The following is a 17,573-nucleotide window of genomic DNA, read 5'->3' as shown; positions in this document are numbered from 1 at the left end:
CAGAAAAAAAATGAGTTTTGTGAAATATCAATTTCACAGGATGCAGGACAACAGAAATAAAAAGACAAGAAAATTGTTGCTAAATAAACCCATCTATTATCTCAGATTGAAAGGACGCAGAAATCTTAAATTAGAGTTTAAATCATCCTTATTTCTGCATAAAATGTGTCTAATGGATGTTTAATACTCACTAATAGAAAGAATGGAAGGGGAGGGATTTCCAACATTGGAGACTAAATTGTGTATTTATGCTTCCACTGTACTTGAATCCAGCTTTCATTTTGGACTTCAATAAGCGGAAAACAAGGTACTCGAGGAAAAAAAAAGCATTTCACTAATTCTGAAAAGTATTTTCTTCATAATAAATATTCCCATAGTTTTCTCACCTCAGGTAATGTCAGATCATCTTGCTTAATGTCTTGGCGGGTGTGAGTCAGAATAAGAGCCAACACTTCTACTGTTTTTCCAAGACCCATCTCATCTGCCAAAATGCCACCAGGCCACTGAGGTCCAGCAAATGGATATTCACGAATAACACTGAAATGCAAGTATATTCCCAAGTGAAAATCAGCAACAGAAAGGTGTGACAGAAACACATTTTGAGACAAACACACAGTACAGCTTCAGAAAAGCGATGTTACTAATAAATGATGCCATTCCTTGAAAAGCTGAGCTGATAAGAGCTAGCAAGCTTGTTGGGTACTCAAACTTGATAGAGATGTATGTGTATGCCATGTATGTTTACATTTCTTTCCCTCTGAACAGGCCTTATCTTGCCAAACTAATATATTATAGCATTAGCCTCTCTCTCAAATATTATATTATATTCATTAAAAAACTGAAAATTTACTACAACAGCAAAAAAGCAAACTAGCAAGACTCTTTTCTAACCAAAGTAAAAGAGCTAATATGTAGGTTGCTCCAAAGGTAATGCCTCCTATTTGTTTCCTTGGAAAATGTAACAGATACAAAGAACACAATTACACTATTTGATAGAGGAAATTTTCAGCCACAAACACTTTTTCAGCACAGTCAGTACCATTATCTACGCATTTCACCAGCCATGAAAAACAACCTGCATGCAGCACTTGTAAAAATCTGCACCAGTGAACCCACTGCCTTACTGTGCTGACATCCACTATTTGGTCTCCATTAGTGCTCAGGAAGCATGAATGAATATCAGTGGGAGCAAGTTTTTCTGCAGGGAGGAATTCAGTTCCACACCTTTGCTTCATCCACACTTCTGTGTCAGACACCATTTTGGTCAGACTGCCCCTCCGCTGCCATCTGTCACATAGCAACAAAATTTAACCGAATATTGGTGGGAAGGTTCAACCTCTACAGCCACACAATGGGCCAACATAAAACAGGAGGTATTACTTTCAGAGCAGCCCTCATAAATGCAACATCCAGTGTTAACAGAAAACATTACATTGCCTCCATCCTTTAGCTTTTAAAAAAATTTTAAGTGAAGGCTGAAGACTAGCATTCTTTTCAAATTAGAGCACTAATCTTGTAAATATACATCTGTACTGAAGTTAATACAAGCAGCAAGAACTATGTCCTCAAGATTTACTTATTTAGCCATGTGTTATATAAGCCAGTTTACCTTAAAAAATAGAATAAAATATTTGAGGTGTTCACAGAAATAGATAAGCACAAAAACATACCAGCCAGTAAAGGGATTATAGTAGATTTTCACTCCATCCAGAGTGACGACCTCTCGCCATAAGAAATGCAGTGCATTTTCTATAGAGAAAGAGGTCATGTTACTATGACAAAGGTTTCCCCACAAACAGTACGCTAATCAGAACTGCTTAGCCATACGGTGACACTTAAACACAAGGCAGACATCTACCTTCACCATGCTTGATGAGCAACAAGACCAATCACCTGCAGCTCGAAGCAGGTTTATTTTCTCATTTACTGCACTACCCAACAGCTTTTATAAAAATGGTAGTAAAACAATTAATGAAATTTCTAATGAAACAGCAAGACATTCCACTAACAATGCAATGCCATTTTCCTCGCTTATACAAGTTTTCCAGACTCATCTACTTGTCACCACCTGGAGTGCTTGTGAAGTTCTCTCGGTGAAGCATCCAATTCACAGCTTCACTTTGGTATGGCCTTAGAATGGGAATTAAGGCAGGATGCTGCACATCCTCTCTCAGTAGTTGCACATCCTGCTGATGGGTATGCCTTACAAAGTCATAAAGCTCTTCAATATTTTGCCGCTCTAGCTCCATGTCAGATTCTTCCTCATCTTCCTCCAACACATCTGAATACACAAGAGATGCAGTGTCATTCACTTTTGGTCAACATTCCAGTAAGTTTCGCTGCAACTTATTTAGGTAACACATGAAAGCAAAGCCTCAGAACCCCTTTTAAAGATAAGTCATGACTGCACCTGACTCAGCTACCAGCAGTTTCCTAAAAGCTAATGTTAACACTCTATGGCCATTACACAGATGTATGTAACTGGCAAAGCTCTTCCTCTAAGCACTGGAATAGGCTCCCCAGGGAGGTGGTTGAGTCACCACCCCTGAATGGGTTTAAAAAACGTTTGGATGTGGTGCTCAGGGACATGATTTAGCAGAGGGTTGTTAGAGTTAGGGTAGTATGGTTAGGTTGTGGTTGGACTTGATGATCTCCAAGGTCTTTTCCAACCTGAGCAATTCTATGATTCTATTCTATTCTTAGAATTCAGGGATAGCATGACTAGGTCTTATTTGATAAGCACCTTCTTAGAGAAGGAGGGGGGGAAATAACAGTGGGCAAAAGATTTGTACATTTTTGAAGAAATAAGCCCTTTCTTGATAAAAGAACATATTTTAAACATCAAAAAAATCTACTCAATCAGCTTAAGTATTATTTTTAAATTATCTGGTAAAAAAAAAAAATGGCAACACATGAGTCTCACCCTTTATATGAACGTAAGAAATCCAACAAATCATACTTCAGAAATTATAATCTAGCCTCAAGAGATGTATGCCTAGGGGGCTTAGAAAGATCTTGTATTTTGAACAAAATTTGCAAGTATGGGCATATGCAGAACTTCAGTACCATAGAACAAATATTCATGCAAAATTTTAAGGGTCAAAATTTTAGGAAACTGAAGTAAGATCAAGCAACAAACGACGTAAGGACAAGTTCCAACAGTGTTTTAGGTCTCAAATAAAAGGAATGGTACCAGTAAAACAGCTTCTTATACTTACCTGGGAACAGGTGTACAACTCTACAGTTCAAAGAAAGATACAAAGCCTAGCTAGAATTGGAGGGAAAGCCATAGTGTAACATTGTTCTCAGAAAGCTAAAATTAAACCATCTACAAGGACATGAACAGGATGGGTACACTGAGGAAAATAAATACATAAAAACAAAATGTAGGGATGGGGCGAATATCTCCTTATTTGGAGATTATTTATTATCCAAATAAACATTTGTGTGCAAATCCATAATGCAATTTTCATTATAATGACTTTACAATAAAACTGTAACAAAAATTTTGTTGCCACAGTTGTGTGTTGGGCACCGACCTATGAACAAATGTTTAATGAGTTTAATTCCTCTGTTTTTTTTTTAAACCTACGTAACTTGGATGAGTCACCCTACATCTAGTCAAACAATTCACAAGAATTAATGAAAGTTGCATTTACTCCCCAAACAGTAAGGTTGCAAGCTTCTATATGCCTCAGTACTTTATCTGCAGAGAAGAAATGTTATTACGTATAACTTGACCATAAGTTAATTAATATATGATTAATGATCAGATTCTAATACAGGCAGACATTAGCTAATATTACCACCTAAAAAATACAGCTGCTCTAGAGGGCAGGAATAACTTTAAAATGCCCCTTACGTTTAAAATTATTAGAGTGACATTTTTATAATTAAAATTATTCATCAACATTCAATCAAACATCATTACCTGGAATTATAAAACTATGGAACTTCTCCATGAGTTTTTGAACTAGCTGATTAGCTTTTTTGGGTCTTCCACCTCCATCACTGAGAAACTCTGGTTTACTTAGCCCTGCTTCCAGAAGGTAGATTCCAACCTGAGAAATGTTTATAAAATGAATCATTTAATAAGTTATCAGAACACCAAGAATATTATAAACAGAAGAACATGAAAATAACAGTGCTAACCATAACCACCAAATTTTCAAAATTAGCAGAAGCAAACAGGTGTGATGAACCTACCAAAACAGCTACATGAAAGAAACAAAATGTCACAGGCAAAAGTTCCCTTGATTCCTTTGAGTAACACATTAGTAGCAGTGCAACAGTAAAAGGTAATTTTAGAAAAAAAAACACAAGTGAAAAACATTTGCATAAGCATGTAGAAACTATATATGTCATCACATTATAAAAATACAATAGCTGCCAGACTTGTTAGTGGTTTTACTTTTATATATATATATAAATATATATTATACTATTAAAAATATATATATACATATATATATAATTTTAAAAAAATATATACATATATATATATATATATTTTTAATAGTTCCAACAACAACAAAAAAAAGAAAACAATACAAATATAAGAATCAATACCTTTAGAGTTTGACCCTCTCCAGGTCTTTGATAAAGTCCAATTATCTTTTTATTTTGCAACCACCTCAAGCCTTCTAATATTTCACCACCTAAAGTTGGTTCCACCAAAATAGTTTGCCCGTAAGCACCCAGGCATTCTTTTGTTCCATTACTGTACTCTTCTTCACTTCTTTTATTGACACAGACCAGCAGGTGATTGTCAGAGTCTCCTCTCATTAACGTAAAGCCCCTTTCATGGAATTCCTCATTTACAACTTGCTCAGCAGGAAGATAAAAAGCAAGTTCTCCCAATAAAACTTTCCAGGACCCATCTGCACGATATGGCAAGACTACAATATTTAGCTGTACTGACATGGGAGTTGAGGTGGAATTAAAGTCTTCACCATCATTAGCTGTCAAAAACTTCTCAGATTTTGAATGACTGTCATCTTTTTGAATGAGATCTTCATCAATGCTATCGTCATTTATAACAAAGAAGGATGCAGAGGAAGTGCTAGGACCTGGAACTTCATCCTCAGTAGTCAATTCATCATCTAATGTCATCAACTCATTTCTCCGGTCCTCATGCATATTCCAACAGAGCAATTTCTTCTCCGCCTCATCTATTTTTGATGGAGCAGCACGCTTTCGACGACTACTCATTTTGTTGTTTTTCTCAACTGTATTTTCAGTCTCTGTGAGATGAATTAGTATTAGTCAGTGATAAGTAAAACAAAATCAAATGCCCACACTGAAATTTCACTGTGCAAGAGCTGCTAAATTCTTCAGTAGATTGTTTTACAGAGCATCTCCTGCTCCCATGCAAAAAGCAGGACACAAAGCACTTTCTTTGTGCTCTATTTTATTCTGCCATACAGTTACAGAGGAAGATCAACAAGAATGATGCATTTCAGAGCTGCTACTCAGAATCTTGTGGGACAGATATAAAAACAGAAGCAGTGGAATCTCTCAATGGTAGGGGTGGTGGGAGACAGTAAAATAAACACAAATAACCACACAGCATGAGCAGGAGATTTGGACGTGGGACTGGGGAGAAGACACACATTTCTCCTTCTCCTTCAAAAATTACATGGGAATTATACTCATGGGAATTATACAAACTCAGCAGAGGGCTTTGTCTCCAGCCTTTAGTTTAGAGCCTGAACTCTGAAATTCTGTCCTTAGAAGTCCTTCCTGGCCTTCCTAAAAGCATCAAAGACTCAACCTTTTCAAAAACTTATACATCCTGAGACCTGAATATGCAGACTGCTTGCAGCACAGCTCTTACTTAATCCACATGCATTTCAGTGGGACCAATCAGCAAAGTAAACACATCTTCTTACTGATTCTGACTAACCACAAAGCTACACCCAGGTACTCCTCCAGCTTGGACACTAAAAACATTTTTAATGATAAAATACTAGAAAATAAAGGATGTATACTAAACACATAAATTGTTTGTGCTGAACAAAAAGTATTTATGTACAAGTAAGCAAATTAAGGAATCTATCAGGGAAGTAACTACATACACAGGACTACATGGTCATGCTTAAATACAGATTTAAAGAGTTATTTTTTAAAAAATATTACTTTTTGACAGGTGTAGTGGTTTTTCTACAGAGCTTGAAGACAGTAATAGATTTCTTACCTCACATTACAGCACTTTCTTCAACAGTAAAGACAGAAAAATACATAGACATCCATGTCAACTCAGCTTCTGCATATGACTGTCAATGAAACAAGGCACAACTGCTAACAAAGTGTTGGAAGATGAGGATCTAACCTACTAACTCCTGCAACTCCAACGTTACAGGGTAATTGCCAGAAAAACAAACAAACAAACCACTTGACTTTTGACAAACCTATAAAAGCCAAACATCCTTCGTTTGAAATGGAGGATTTCCTTACAAAGAACTTCAGCAATTGCGGCGTTTGAATTTCAAACGCAGGACAGAATTTTTCCAACATAGTACTCAGGTAGGACGGGAGAGTAGCTGACACTTAAAATCAAGCCCTAAGAGGTAGCATATATCATAACCGAAGAAGGAAGATTCCAGCCATCGGCGCGGCTCCTTTGCACCTGATGTTCCCCAGCAGGCTCCAGCCCCCCCTCTTTCCCCCCCCCCTCAGAGCCCAGCAGGCAGAAGGCCCACTCCCCAGAGGCCGCCCAGCCGGGCGCTACGCGATGCCAAGCGGACTTTCCCCACAGCGAGGACTCGGGAGGGCCCCCAGAGCACTGCCAACAGCCAACGCACCTCAGGGTGAGGCGGCGTTCCGCCCTCGCGCGCAGCTCCTTCCCTCCGCAGAGCAGGGCCGTGCGGCCAACGTCCGGCAGCGGAAGACCACGGCGGGGAGGGGCGCCTCAGCCGACTGCGAAGTAGGAACGACCCCGAACGGGGGGGGGGAGGCGGGCACAGGGATGCGCGCGCACCCGCCCCGGCCTGCTGAGCAACCAGTGGGATCCGCGGAAGGTGACAGCCCGTACCGCCTCACTCACGGACGTAGCAGGCAGCGTGACAGCGACGGTGCTGCGCAAGCGCGGTCAGCCCCCGCGGGGTAAGGGGGTGGGGAGTTCGTTGTTTGCCCACAGAGGGGCGGAGCGAGAAGGGGGCGGTGGCGTCGGGGGCAGAGTGCGCAGGCGGCAGAGTGCGCAGGCGTATGGGGAGGGCGCGTTGTTGGAGGTGGAAGGGGGGGAATTGGGGAGTGCGGTTAAGTCGTGCAACTGCCGTTGTCTAAAATGCGTGGTTTTGGCTGGTAAGCGCTGTAGAAAAGCAGCCCAATGGATTTCTAACTGCAAGTATTATTTCAGTAAAAACTAGGAACACGTTTATCTTCTTGTGAAATAAGCAGATCCACACGCTGTAAATAAAGACATTGGAAAGCCATTTAAAATTAGCACTTTTTTTTTTCCTTAGGGCAGCTGCTTAACCCATTTGTTAGTCTCTACGAATGAAGCCTACGGAACTGGTTTGTGGCTGATTCTCCACTGCTCCCAGCCATCGGGCTCCTGTGGTCACAGAAGAGCTGCCCAGCACTGGGTAGGCAGCACAGAAGGAACTTTTTGGATGCTCCCAGCCACGTGACAGCAGGTTAACTGCTTTATTCCCCAGCACATGTGTTGCTGTGTGGCCGCTTGGTGCTCCTGCATGAAAATAAACTGTAAAATCATCACTTATTCACATTTTACTACTGTAAATTTACAGTGAAATGGACAACTACTTCATACTCCCTATTATACATCTGTAACCAAAGTAAGATAGCAAAGGAGGTGAAGAGGAAATAACCTGCTGGGGACGTCCATTCTAACAGCTGAAAATGGAGTTGTCAGGGCTGCCTGTGGTTCCATTAGGGCAGGGCCTGCAGCCCACCTTGTCCCTCCCCACCCACCATGGGTATGGCGCCAGGACACCAGATACCTCCCTGGGGCTGAGCCAGGCCATGGGCTTGGAGTGGGGCAGGGCTTTGGGCAGCTGGAGCCCAACCCTGCTATCACCTTGTTAGGACAGGAACTGGTGGCCCCAGGCTGATGGAGTTGTCCCGTTAGTCTAAAAAGCTGAAAGTTTGGATAATTATGAGTGTAGCTCATCACAGTACCCATGATGTGATCTCTGGCTGGGAGAACAGTGCTCAGCCCTGTGAGTGAATATGTGTGAACATGCCCTCAAATGGGGCCTGGGCACTGCCGCACACATGTCCGTGGTGGTGGCTTGGAGTTGCTTTGGGAGCCTTTCTGTCTTTTCATGACCAAAAAGTCTAATTAGATGATCTTTTATTGTTACTGTTTTTAAATGTTAGCCTTGATTTTCTGGATGTGCCTTTTTGAGAGTTAGCTGTTAACTCAATAAGTGACAGAAGGGACAATTCCAGCTTGGTGCTTCCCTAGGAGTTTCTGAAGCTGCCATGTTCCACTCCCATATCCTAGCAAGCAGCCATATTCCTGGATAGATTGTTCACACCAAGGGATGACACCCAGGGTCACATTGCAAGTTGTGAACATCAGGTTTTCCTGTTCTTAAGTGTTCTTCAGCGAAAGGAGCTAGAGCAGTTAGAGAACAAATCCCTTAATGGCTACTGCAGTGTAGGGGCCATGGGAGTGCTGTGCTGTCAGTCTGGGACTGGGGACATTTCCTCAGATGGAACCTCAGACCTCAGACTCCTCGTACGAGCTTTCTGCACCTGCTGTTGGCAGGAAAGATTGGGTCTCATGGTGGGTGCTGCTCTTCCACCTCTACTGGATGAAATATGGATTACACCAGCACTAGGAAACAGAAAAGAGAAGGGAAACCTTCCAGCTGGAATAAGCCCCTTTTCCTTTAGTCCCTAACCAAAGGTACATGGGAATACATGGAATATATAATTTACTCAGTTCGCTATGGATCATTTGCCCTTTTATTTTGGATTTGGACGCCTCTGAAGTTTTGTCTCTGATCTAGCATTAGTAGCATCATGCTTCCTGACTGTCCAGTTGTTGAGATTAGAAACCAGATGTTACATCAGGGCTGTGACCTGATAAAGACAGTGCAGGGGCATTCACAACAAGGAGGGGCAAAGTATGTTTCAGGATACTTCTCATGCTGAAGGTCAGTCCCGCTTAAATGCAAACTGGCTGCAGCTCCTTCCTAAAGGCCTCAGATACAATATAGGCTGTGGCACTTGGCCAGGAACTGGCCTGTATCCACTGGCTTGTCTGATAGAGAGTATATGTGTGCAGCCTGAAGGGCTACCTGTAAAGATCCATAACTGCTGTCAAATCTAATCCAAGGCTAGTAATAGGAAAGTGTTATTGATGTCCTGAGGTCTACAACTAGCTATAAAGCTAACAGTGAACACTGCTATGCCTTATACTATTATAAATCTGTAAAGCTTTCTTGAACATGATGGATCTATCCTGCCAACTCGTATTTTTATAATTCAGGATTTTCAGCCCTCCATAAACTCTTTGTTAAGTGAATATTTTTAATTTCCGAGGGAGCGGTAAACTTTTGGCATGGGCTTCTCTTCTGCATCCAAATAGGTGATGAATCATCCAGAGAAATTTTCCCAGTCTCCTTCAGACTGAAAAACCCACTAGAGATGTAATTTTCTAGCAGTATCAATCTTACCTCGCCCTTACTCTAGCTCTCCCAGGACATGATGACCAACAAAACTTAAAACCCTTCCCACTAAATGTGCAAAGAATGCTTCATTCACTTGGACTTCTCTGATAGAAATATATGGCAGCACAAACAATAGCAGACAGAAATGCCTAACCAAAAGATCACACCAGATTCTCTGCGGGATTATCTGTGGGGAAAAAATGAAAAAATAAACTATACACAAAAATCACAGATTGCAGTCAAGTCACTCACCCATTATTAGAAACTCAGCGTACACTTTAAGAATCCACGTAGAAATAGCAGGCAACAATCTGTGCTTCAGCAAGCTTTGTTCACAGGCTAACAGCTGTGAATCTCTTAGTTCTCATCCTTTAATTAACGTTGTATTTCTTTATTATGCATTTCTTCTCCAGACTTTGTATTTGTGCTTTGGTTTGCTGGGCACTTTTTTCTTTTTTTTTTCTTTTTTTTTTTTTTTTAAATGATCCTGTTTTTTAAAGACTATAAATAAAAAGCACTTGTGAAAGTGGTGAACGTGAACTTCATTTATCATCTTATCTGTATGTCATCATAAAGCTTTCTGCTTACAAATTTAATCTAAGAGGAAGCTTTCTGCTTTCAAAAGAGGGGATCATACAGTGGCACCAAGAGGGTGCCTATTATGCACAATGATTTCTGCCCAAGTCTCTGTTTTTCTCTCACTCCCATTCTGCAGGAAATATCTTCATTCTCAGGATAAACGAGCTCTATTTTGAAATAAGGGTCAAGAGCAAGTGGAAGAATGCCCATTTGTATTCAGCAGCTAATAACTAAGGAACTAAATGATTAGTACCTAGTAATTTGCCTCCTGTTCTAAAGAACATGGATGCATGAAAGAAGATAATTGCCATTAAATTTAATGAAATAGCAAGGAATTATATAAAGAGAGGAAAACATGACATAAAAGAAGACTGTGTGGGTTTTTTTGACCACACTTGAGAACACAGCCTTTCTTCTTTGTGGATACAAATTCCGCTTTGCTCTCAATAGCAACTTTTAAATCCCAGTAAGCTTACAAAAGCAGCAGACATGCAACTTTGCAAGCACTTTCTTTTTTGAGGGTGGATAGAGAAGAGAGAACAACATGGTAGTCAACATACAATATTTTAATCAAAAAGACAAGCAGAATTTTTCTAAAAGAAATCTAGATTGTACTTTTCTCTAAATTGGCTGTGGCAGCAGGAAGCGTGAATGGTCGCAGTACGAGAATAAAATGGAGGGTAAATGTAATGTGTTCCTTGTGCAGCAATGACTGTATATTATGTTGAAGAGCTAACTGAGCCTCTGTGTGCCTCAGCAAATTAGGTAAAGGAACACTCACTGTGTTAATTGGTTACTTAAGTAATAAGAGAAATCTTTTGAGTCCTATAGGTGAAATCACCATACAGAGGAAGTGAAAAAATGAACCACAGCAGAGGCATAGTCTATAGTCTATAGAGGCTTCAATCTATTCCAGATCAGTAAACTAACAGTCTGTATGCTGGTAGGAAATTATTTGTAGATTCAATTCTACCCAACTTCTATGGTGTTTGGTATTTCAAAGTAATGTAGCTATCATAGTGGGGTTTGTAAGTTTTTATCATAGAATTGCTGCCATTCACATCTATAATACTGCTTCAGGGAGGAGTGGAAGATTTAAATATTTTTCTGCAAAGAACAGAGTATTTTTGTTTGCCAAAAGCGATCGTGTAAGCCAGTAGGCTAACTCCCCAGCATGCACAAAACAATACCAGTAGCCATGGGATTACAAGCCTCTCATTTTTCACTTCACCTTCAGGGCTTCACTTCCTGTTTCCTCAAAAGAAAAAAGTTTAATATATCATCATGTCCTTCTACCTCTTATCACAGCATCTCCTGAAGGAGCCCCTCTACACCCCACAGGATAACGCTGTTTGGGCCATCTGTCTCGGCTCACGCGTACACACAGTTCTCGCGCACCCTTGTCCATCTGCCGCACAGCTGAGCTGCGTGCTGGTTTTGTGGAAAGCAGGTGACGCACCTGACCTCAGGACTGACAGTAGCAGCTGATCAGTCGCTGATGGGAGTTAAGCCCATCTCCCTTCTTCCAAGAGAAGAGGACGGTTAAAAAGACTGTCTAAATATAGAGCAGGAGAAAAAAAATAACCATGTCATTGCATCTAGGACATTGCTGGAGTTACAATCTAGGATTTAGAATCCAGTTCTTGAAGTTATTTAAATATATGCATAATAAGGTTATTTCACTGCTATAATATTGCTCTTAGGAGCCTTTTTTTTTTTTTTAACATAAGAAAAATTGCATAAATAAAAAGTTTGCAGTTTCTGAGATAAAGCAACCCCTCCAAATAAGACAGAAATTGAATAAGTCAAATATTTATTATAAAATATTAAAGGCATTTGAAAATTTAGAGTCAAAATATTGACATTTATGAAATCATTAATGACACTAGGTTAGAGAAGAACACTCGTGGCACATATTTCAGACATTATCTACTTTTTTTCACAGGTTTTTTTTTTGGTTTTTTTTGGTCTGAGAAAAATCTTCATTTTCACACCCTAACAAGAGAGAATTTGAATTCACAGCTGACTCTGATATGGAGATTAAACCTTAAACTCTCTTTTATGCAAAATTCTTCTGTGTGGTCTGTGCTGTGGGTTAAGAGACAATTCAAAGTGAAATTGAAGGAAAAATGTGCAATCTTCAGGGACAATTTTCCTTTGACCATTTCCCTTTTTAAAGAAATGATAAGCAGTCTTTGCATCTTCTGTCAAAGAAAACATAAATTTCACCAGTGATCAGGTTATTTCCTTGATTTATAAACTGAGAGGTACACTAAGATCTGCAGTACTCAGACTGACAACCAATGTATTTAAACAACACAGATGAAAATCTGCCAATAAATGTTTTCCCTAAGTTAAACGAGGTTTGGCCGTAAAATTAGTTCATAAAGATTGATGTTGCTTCATGAAAGATTAATAACAGTTCTCTTCAGGGTAGCATTGTACTTAATTATCTGTCCAGAATTCATCTTTGATCCACTCGGATTATTGCACTGACTCAGGCGAACCGTTTAGTTTTATATGGTAAGAGGTGAGATCCACACTGTACAGCATTTGTTTTCATTCTCAGCTTAGGAAAGAGGTAGTGTTGATTCTTATACTGAGCAGCCCATAAAACAGCCAAGGAGATGATACAAATCTGTCAGCACACTACCCCATGCTTCAGAGTAGTTGTACATTATCTCCACATTGTTAGTGCCAAGCAGTACAAGACAAGGATATTTCTAACTACAGCGGATGGTGTAGTGAGATAAAAGAAGCTCACGTGGCACTACACAATTCACAAGGGAATTTCAGCAAAGCAGGCAGCAGAACTGGCTGCCTTGCACTGCTTATGCAATGAAATCTGGTCACTTATAGTTGAGATATAAGTTAAGAGCCCAGAAGCCTCCAGCCTCCTGTCCCCCGGTGTAGTGTGGACCCCTGGAGAAAGTCTCTTGTCTCTTGCATTTGGTCTGGTGGAAAGGAGCCTGAAGTATCCTGGACATGACCTTTTACTTTGGCTTGGGGCATTACATTGCTAAGGCAGCAACCTTAACTGATGAGAAAGAGTAATCTTCCTGGATGTAAATGTCCTTGTGCTTCCAACAATGCATACACATATGCATTTATTAATCAAACCATGTTTATGCATGTCTTTGGCCTAAAGTGCTCTGAGAGTTTTGGTTTTGATTTACTTTGCTCTAAAGTGTTCTCCTTCATGGTGCCCCATCTATGAGCTGTTCATACCTCTTGGTTGGAACTGGTGGCATCCACCTTCTCTGACTGAGGAAGTGAGTCAGCAGAAATGACCGTGCACTGCTGAACGCGGTCTTAGGGGAAAAGCAACTTATCACTCAATAAAACAATGAAATATTACATCTCACAGGCCTGCGTGAATAAAAATAAGTCTTCATAATTGATGAGGTAATTGGCGCAGAGAGGTGGGAAAACATTTGAAAAATGTTTGTGTGAAAAAATAACAGGGCCAAAGCAAAATAAATTTTTTACTACTTCCTCCTCCCCCCCAACAAAGTATTACTTTTCACTTACTTTGGTTTGTCTCTCTAGGCAATAGTAACAGAATGTAAAAAGGTTGCAGAAATATTCTGGTAAGATACTTACAGACCTGTGGATGTTCTTAAGAGATGAAGCCCTGAGTGTGCAGCACAGATGGAAGGTGGTAAATGATTAAGATGTTATAGGATATAAATAACAGTACTATCATGTTGTGTGTAGAGATGTCAGCAGAAGCAGGAATGCTTCTAAGTATCTTGTTTATGGACTGTCATAAGATTCAACAGTGCTGGTCCCTGCCAAAATGAACCATCTGTATTAGGGCAGTGAGAGGACTGCCTGCATGAACTGCCCCTGCCCAGCCTCGAAATGCAGAGCCAGCCCCATCCTGAGTTCAGTGCATCAGCATGGTGTTGGGAGACTTGAGAATAGCAGACAAATATTGCTGGTAATGCACTAAAGGCTGTGTTAATTTCAGAGAGTCATTTAGAAGTTATCAGCTAAAAGATTTAATCTCAGAGTTTTGTTTTTCTTTGCTACTTTGGTAATTCCAGGAGAGTTTTCAACTGCTGGCATTATTTAAAAATGTTGCTGCTTGTTCGTAAGTCTAATAAACGCAACAGTTCGAGATGAGTGATGGGGAAAATCAAGGGGCAGCATCTGCACGAAGCGAACCCACATAATCTCCCAAGACTTCTTGCCCCAGCTCCTTGTGATTGATAAGCTTTCCTAGGAGGCTTCTGCCCAGACAGTCACATTGTCCAATTCTGCCTAATTCTGCTTTTGCAGAAGCAATGCAGCTCCCTCTGGAGCCATGCTGATGCTTTCCCATTTATGACTTGTGTTTCCAAGAGATTCTGGTGAAGTTAAAGCTGTGGCAAGCAAGATAACATCAATTTGAAAGATCACTAAGCTATAAGGTACCATTTGCTTTAAAGTGGTCCTTATTGTTTATTCTTCAAATCCAGACACTTTCCTGTCTCTTAGTTCTAAAGTGCTGCATGCCAAGCAAATGGTTTCTCCTGAACAGCCATGTTCCTATGCACAATTACTGTAATTAGCGTAGGTATCATACACTTCTGTCTATAGAGGAAGAACTTCATCTGATGAAAATTATCCCATAAACTATACAAAGACGTGATACTCTTCAGCAGCTTTGAATGCAGACTGCCTTCAAGAAAAGGTTTCTGAATATATTATCTACACTATGGAATTAAAAATAGCCCCAAACTGGATAACAGCTTCCTCTCACCCACACTGCATATCTCCAAAGAAGACAGTTAAAATGTGCAAAGGGAAGTTTAACTTCAACATTTACAACCAGGAAATGTTAAGAGACTCTTCCACAACACCCATCGCAGTTTGCTTCCACTTTCTCAAAATATACTCTGTCACCGCAAGGAGCCAGAGTGAACCCTGCTCCTGCAGCTTCAGGTCTTCCTTGCAGCAACAAATAGACCTATGTCTCACGCTTCACTTTTGGGGGTCTTAAGCTAGGAAGGATATACACTACAGAAAGCATAGCTGTAATGCTCAGGAAACATATGTGGTGTTCCTTTAATAGTGCTACTCCTTCTGAGTATTTACTGTGCGGATCTTTTTTTAGGGGTTATTTATTCATGAAGCTTTTACTGCGTTAAAATGAATAAACAAAATTAAAAATGAAATAGACAGCTGAAGCTGAAGGCTATCTTCTGAGCTCGTATCCCTGAATACCTTACCCTCCTCCTCAATTTCCAAAAAAGAAAACTGAGGACACAAACTTAAAAGCTCTGTTAGATGAGAGTGGAATTAAATGTATGCCCAAATACTCTTTGGGGGTAGGTTCTGCATGTTGTGCCATTAGTCTATTTGCATGTAGCCACAGAATGGAAGCAAATGGTAGATTTTTAATGCAAATTTTGGCTGAGTTAGGAAACAGACTGAAAATGTTGCATAAATTACTTGAATGGCACATACTAAATTGGCTGGTAAGTGATACTAAGAAGAAAGAATGATGTGCGGATTTGTTTCCTCTGTTGACAGTGGTTGGAATTTAGAGAAAAATAAAAGCCAGCTAGGAAATAAGATGTTCATTTAGGCCAAGAGATCTAATAATACATTTGAAAAATACATTTTCCTGTGATTGAGCACAATTCAAGAAAGACAAAATCAGTGCAGGTACCATTTAGAAATAGAAACACAATAGGAACTAAGATGTTTCCTATGTAGCACTAGCAAGTGTCTGTTGAATTTAAATAATGACATGGAAATCAATCTCTGCCCATTCCTGTAGTGACAATTAGCAGCTGTTAAATCAATTGAGCTGGTTTGGGGTAGTTTATTGGGAATTCAGGATTTGCAGCTAGAGAAAAAGTGCAGTGAAAATGAAAAAGAGCCTTTTTAGAGATTGTTGCCAAGAAAGAGGAAAACAAAAATGAAAACAAGTGTATGCTGTTGCTATCAAGGTGATGCCCACTGGAATAAAAATAAAAGGCTATGTCACCAAATTAATATGTTCTCACAAAACAGGACTGAACGAATGATTTGAAAACCATGAGGACTATTTACTTTAAACTCATCATTGAGTACATACAGATGTTCTCTAAATAATACAATTAACTGCTATTTAGAAATTTTTCCTTAGGTGAATTAATTCAGTGAAGTAAAGTTGATTACATATATACTTTCTGATTTACAGGATGATGGCAGAATACCTCAGCCATGTGTTCTTCCTGTTTCTTCATTTGCTGCAAATCAAGTTTCACTAATCACCTTATGAGTTACAATTAGTAGCCTATAAATAGAATTTACACAAATGACAGAATTAGTGTTTCCATAAGGAGCCCACCTTCATAACCAAGTCAGATAGTTATGCATGCGTGATCCATCTGCCTAATGATCACTCCATCCTCCACCTCTGGTGGTTGTCTCTCTTTAGTCCCTAGGGCAAAGACATTCCATCCCGTGGCTGGTCCAATACGATGCCAACTGGACACCTGGTTGTCACTGGTAGTTATTTTGCCTACTTTTCAGTGTGGTTATTTATATAGGCCTACTTCTTCTATTCAGCTATAGACCTTCAAAATGTTGAACAAATATGTTTATCTTTGAGACTTTTTCAAATTTCACTGAATTTTATTTTCTAGTTTCAGACTGAACAGTTTCTGGTAACTGGGTGGTAGGGGGGTGTTACATTAGTAAGTAGAATAAATACAGCAGCTTTTTCTCCTTAGACATCTAAGATAAATTGTTCTCTAATTAACCATATGTGAAGTTCTTCTCTGTGCGTTTTGTTCATTGCTTCTGGCCTTCCTTTTTGTCATTTTCAGTTTAAGTCCCTGGCTACAGACATCAAGTATGATTTTCTAAAGAAATGAATGGGCTTAGATGGATCATTTTTCTTAATGTCCAAATCAGAGCTTATGAGAGGGTCTCAAATTTCAGAGCATTTTTACTCAAGTGTTTACAAAATATCAGGGCCTGCTTGTGTTTTATAGCTATGTTTTTCTCTGTAAGAACTGAAAATTTTGTAACAGCAAAATGTGAAATCAAATACGCTTTTGGGTTTAGGTGAATAATTAGAATTACAAAAGTATGAGGACTGAAAAATTGCTATGAAGTTTTTGAATGGCTTTGAACAGGTTTGCTTGTTATCAACAGCTAACAGTGACATGCAAAAAATGACAAATAGCTTGTCTTTTGTTCAATATGTTTAAATTTAGCATAGTAATGCGTGTCCATGCTTTTGGTTCTGTAGCATCACCAATTATTCAATAAGTAAATGTGGATGTTCTCAGCTTTGATTCCACAGGATTTCAGCAGGTGACCCAAACTACCACCTGGCTTCTTCATTACTTACGATTCCCCTTCCAA

At 39.6% G+C, this 17,573-nt stretch overlaps 1 protein-coding gene and 1 long non-coding RNA gene across 4 annotated transcripts in view; one reads left to right on the top strand and one right to left on the bottom strand.

Annotated features, from left to right (window-relative positions):
• Nucleotides 1-7,084, bottom strand: part of SHPRH (SNF2 histone linker PHD RING helicase) — a 47,061-nt gene extending 39,977 nt beyond the window's left edge. Inside the window, exons 1-7 of one of the 3 annotated variants that reach the window (XM_048935118.1) lie at nucleotides 6,804-7,084; nucleotides 6,197-6,275; nucleotides 4,570-5,243; nucleotides 3,932-4,061; nucleotides 2,066-2,281; nucleotides 1,671-1,749; nucleotides 387-537 (exon numbers count right to left, since the gene is read on the bottom strand). In XM_048935118.1, the coding sequence (XP_048791075.1) occupies nucleotides 387-537; nucleotides 1,671-1,749; nucleotides 2,066-2,281; nucleotides 3,932-4,061; nucleotides 4,570-5,211 (1,218 nt within the window). In that variant the 5' untranslated portion in view covers nucleotides 5,212-5,243; nucleotides 6,197-6,275; nucleotides 6,804-7,084. The remainder of the gene's footprint in view (nucleotides 1-386; nucleotides 538-1,670; nucleotides 1,750-2,065; nucleotides 2,282-3,931; nucleotides 4,062-4,569; nucleotides 5,244-6,196; nucleotides 6,276-6,803) is intronic. The other 2 variants (XM_048935121.1, XM_048935119.1) reach the window with 2 other exon arrangements.
• Nucleotides 7,085-7,199: 115 nt separating this feature from the next.
• On the top strand, nucleotides 7,200-8,260 carry LOC125688750 (uncharacterized). Its single transcript, XR_007374863.1, has 2 exons — nucleotides 7,200-7,302; nucleotides 7,464-8,260. It is a non-coding gene; the product is annotated as an uncharacterized LOC125688750 (long non-coding RNA).
• Nucleotides 8,261-17,573: the final 9,313 nt, after the last annotated feature.

The sequence above is a fragment of the Lagopus muta genome, chromosome 2 (assembly GCF_023343835.1).
Source record: "Lagopus muta isolate bLagMut1 chromosome 2, bLagMut1 primary, whole genome shotgun sequence".
NCBI classification, from domain to species: Eukaryota; Metazoa; Chordata; class Aves; order Galliformes; family Phasianidae; genus Lagopus; species Lagopus muta.
Note: the sequence above shows the minus strand (reverse complement) of the source record. Positions and strands in the feature narration are given on the sequence as shown.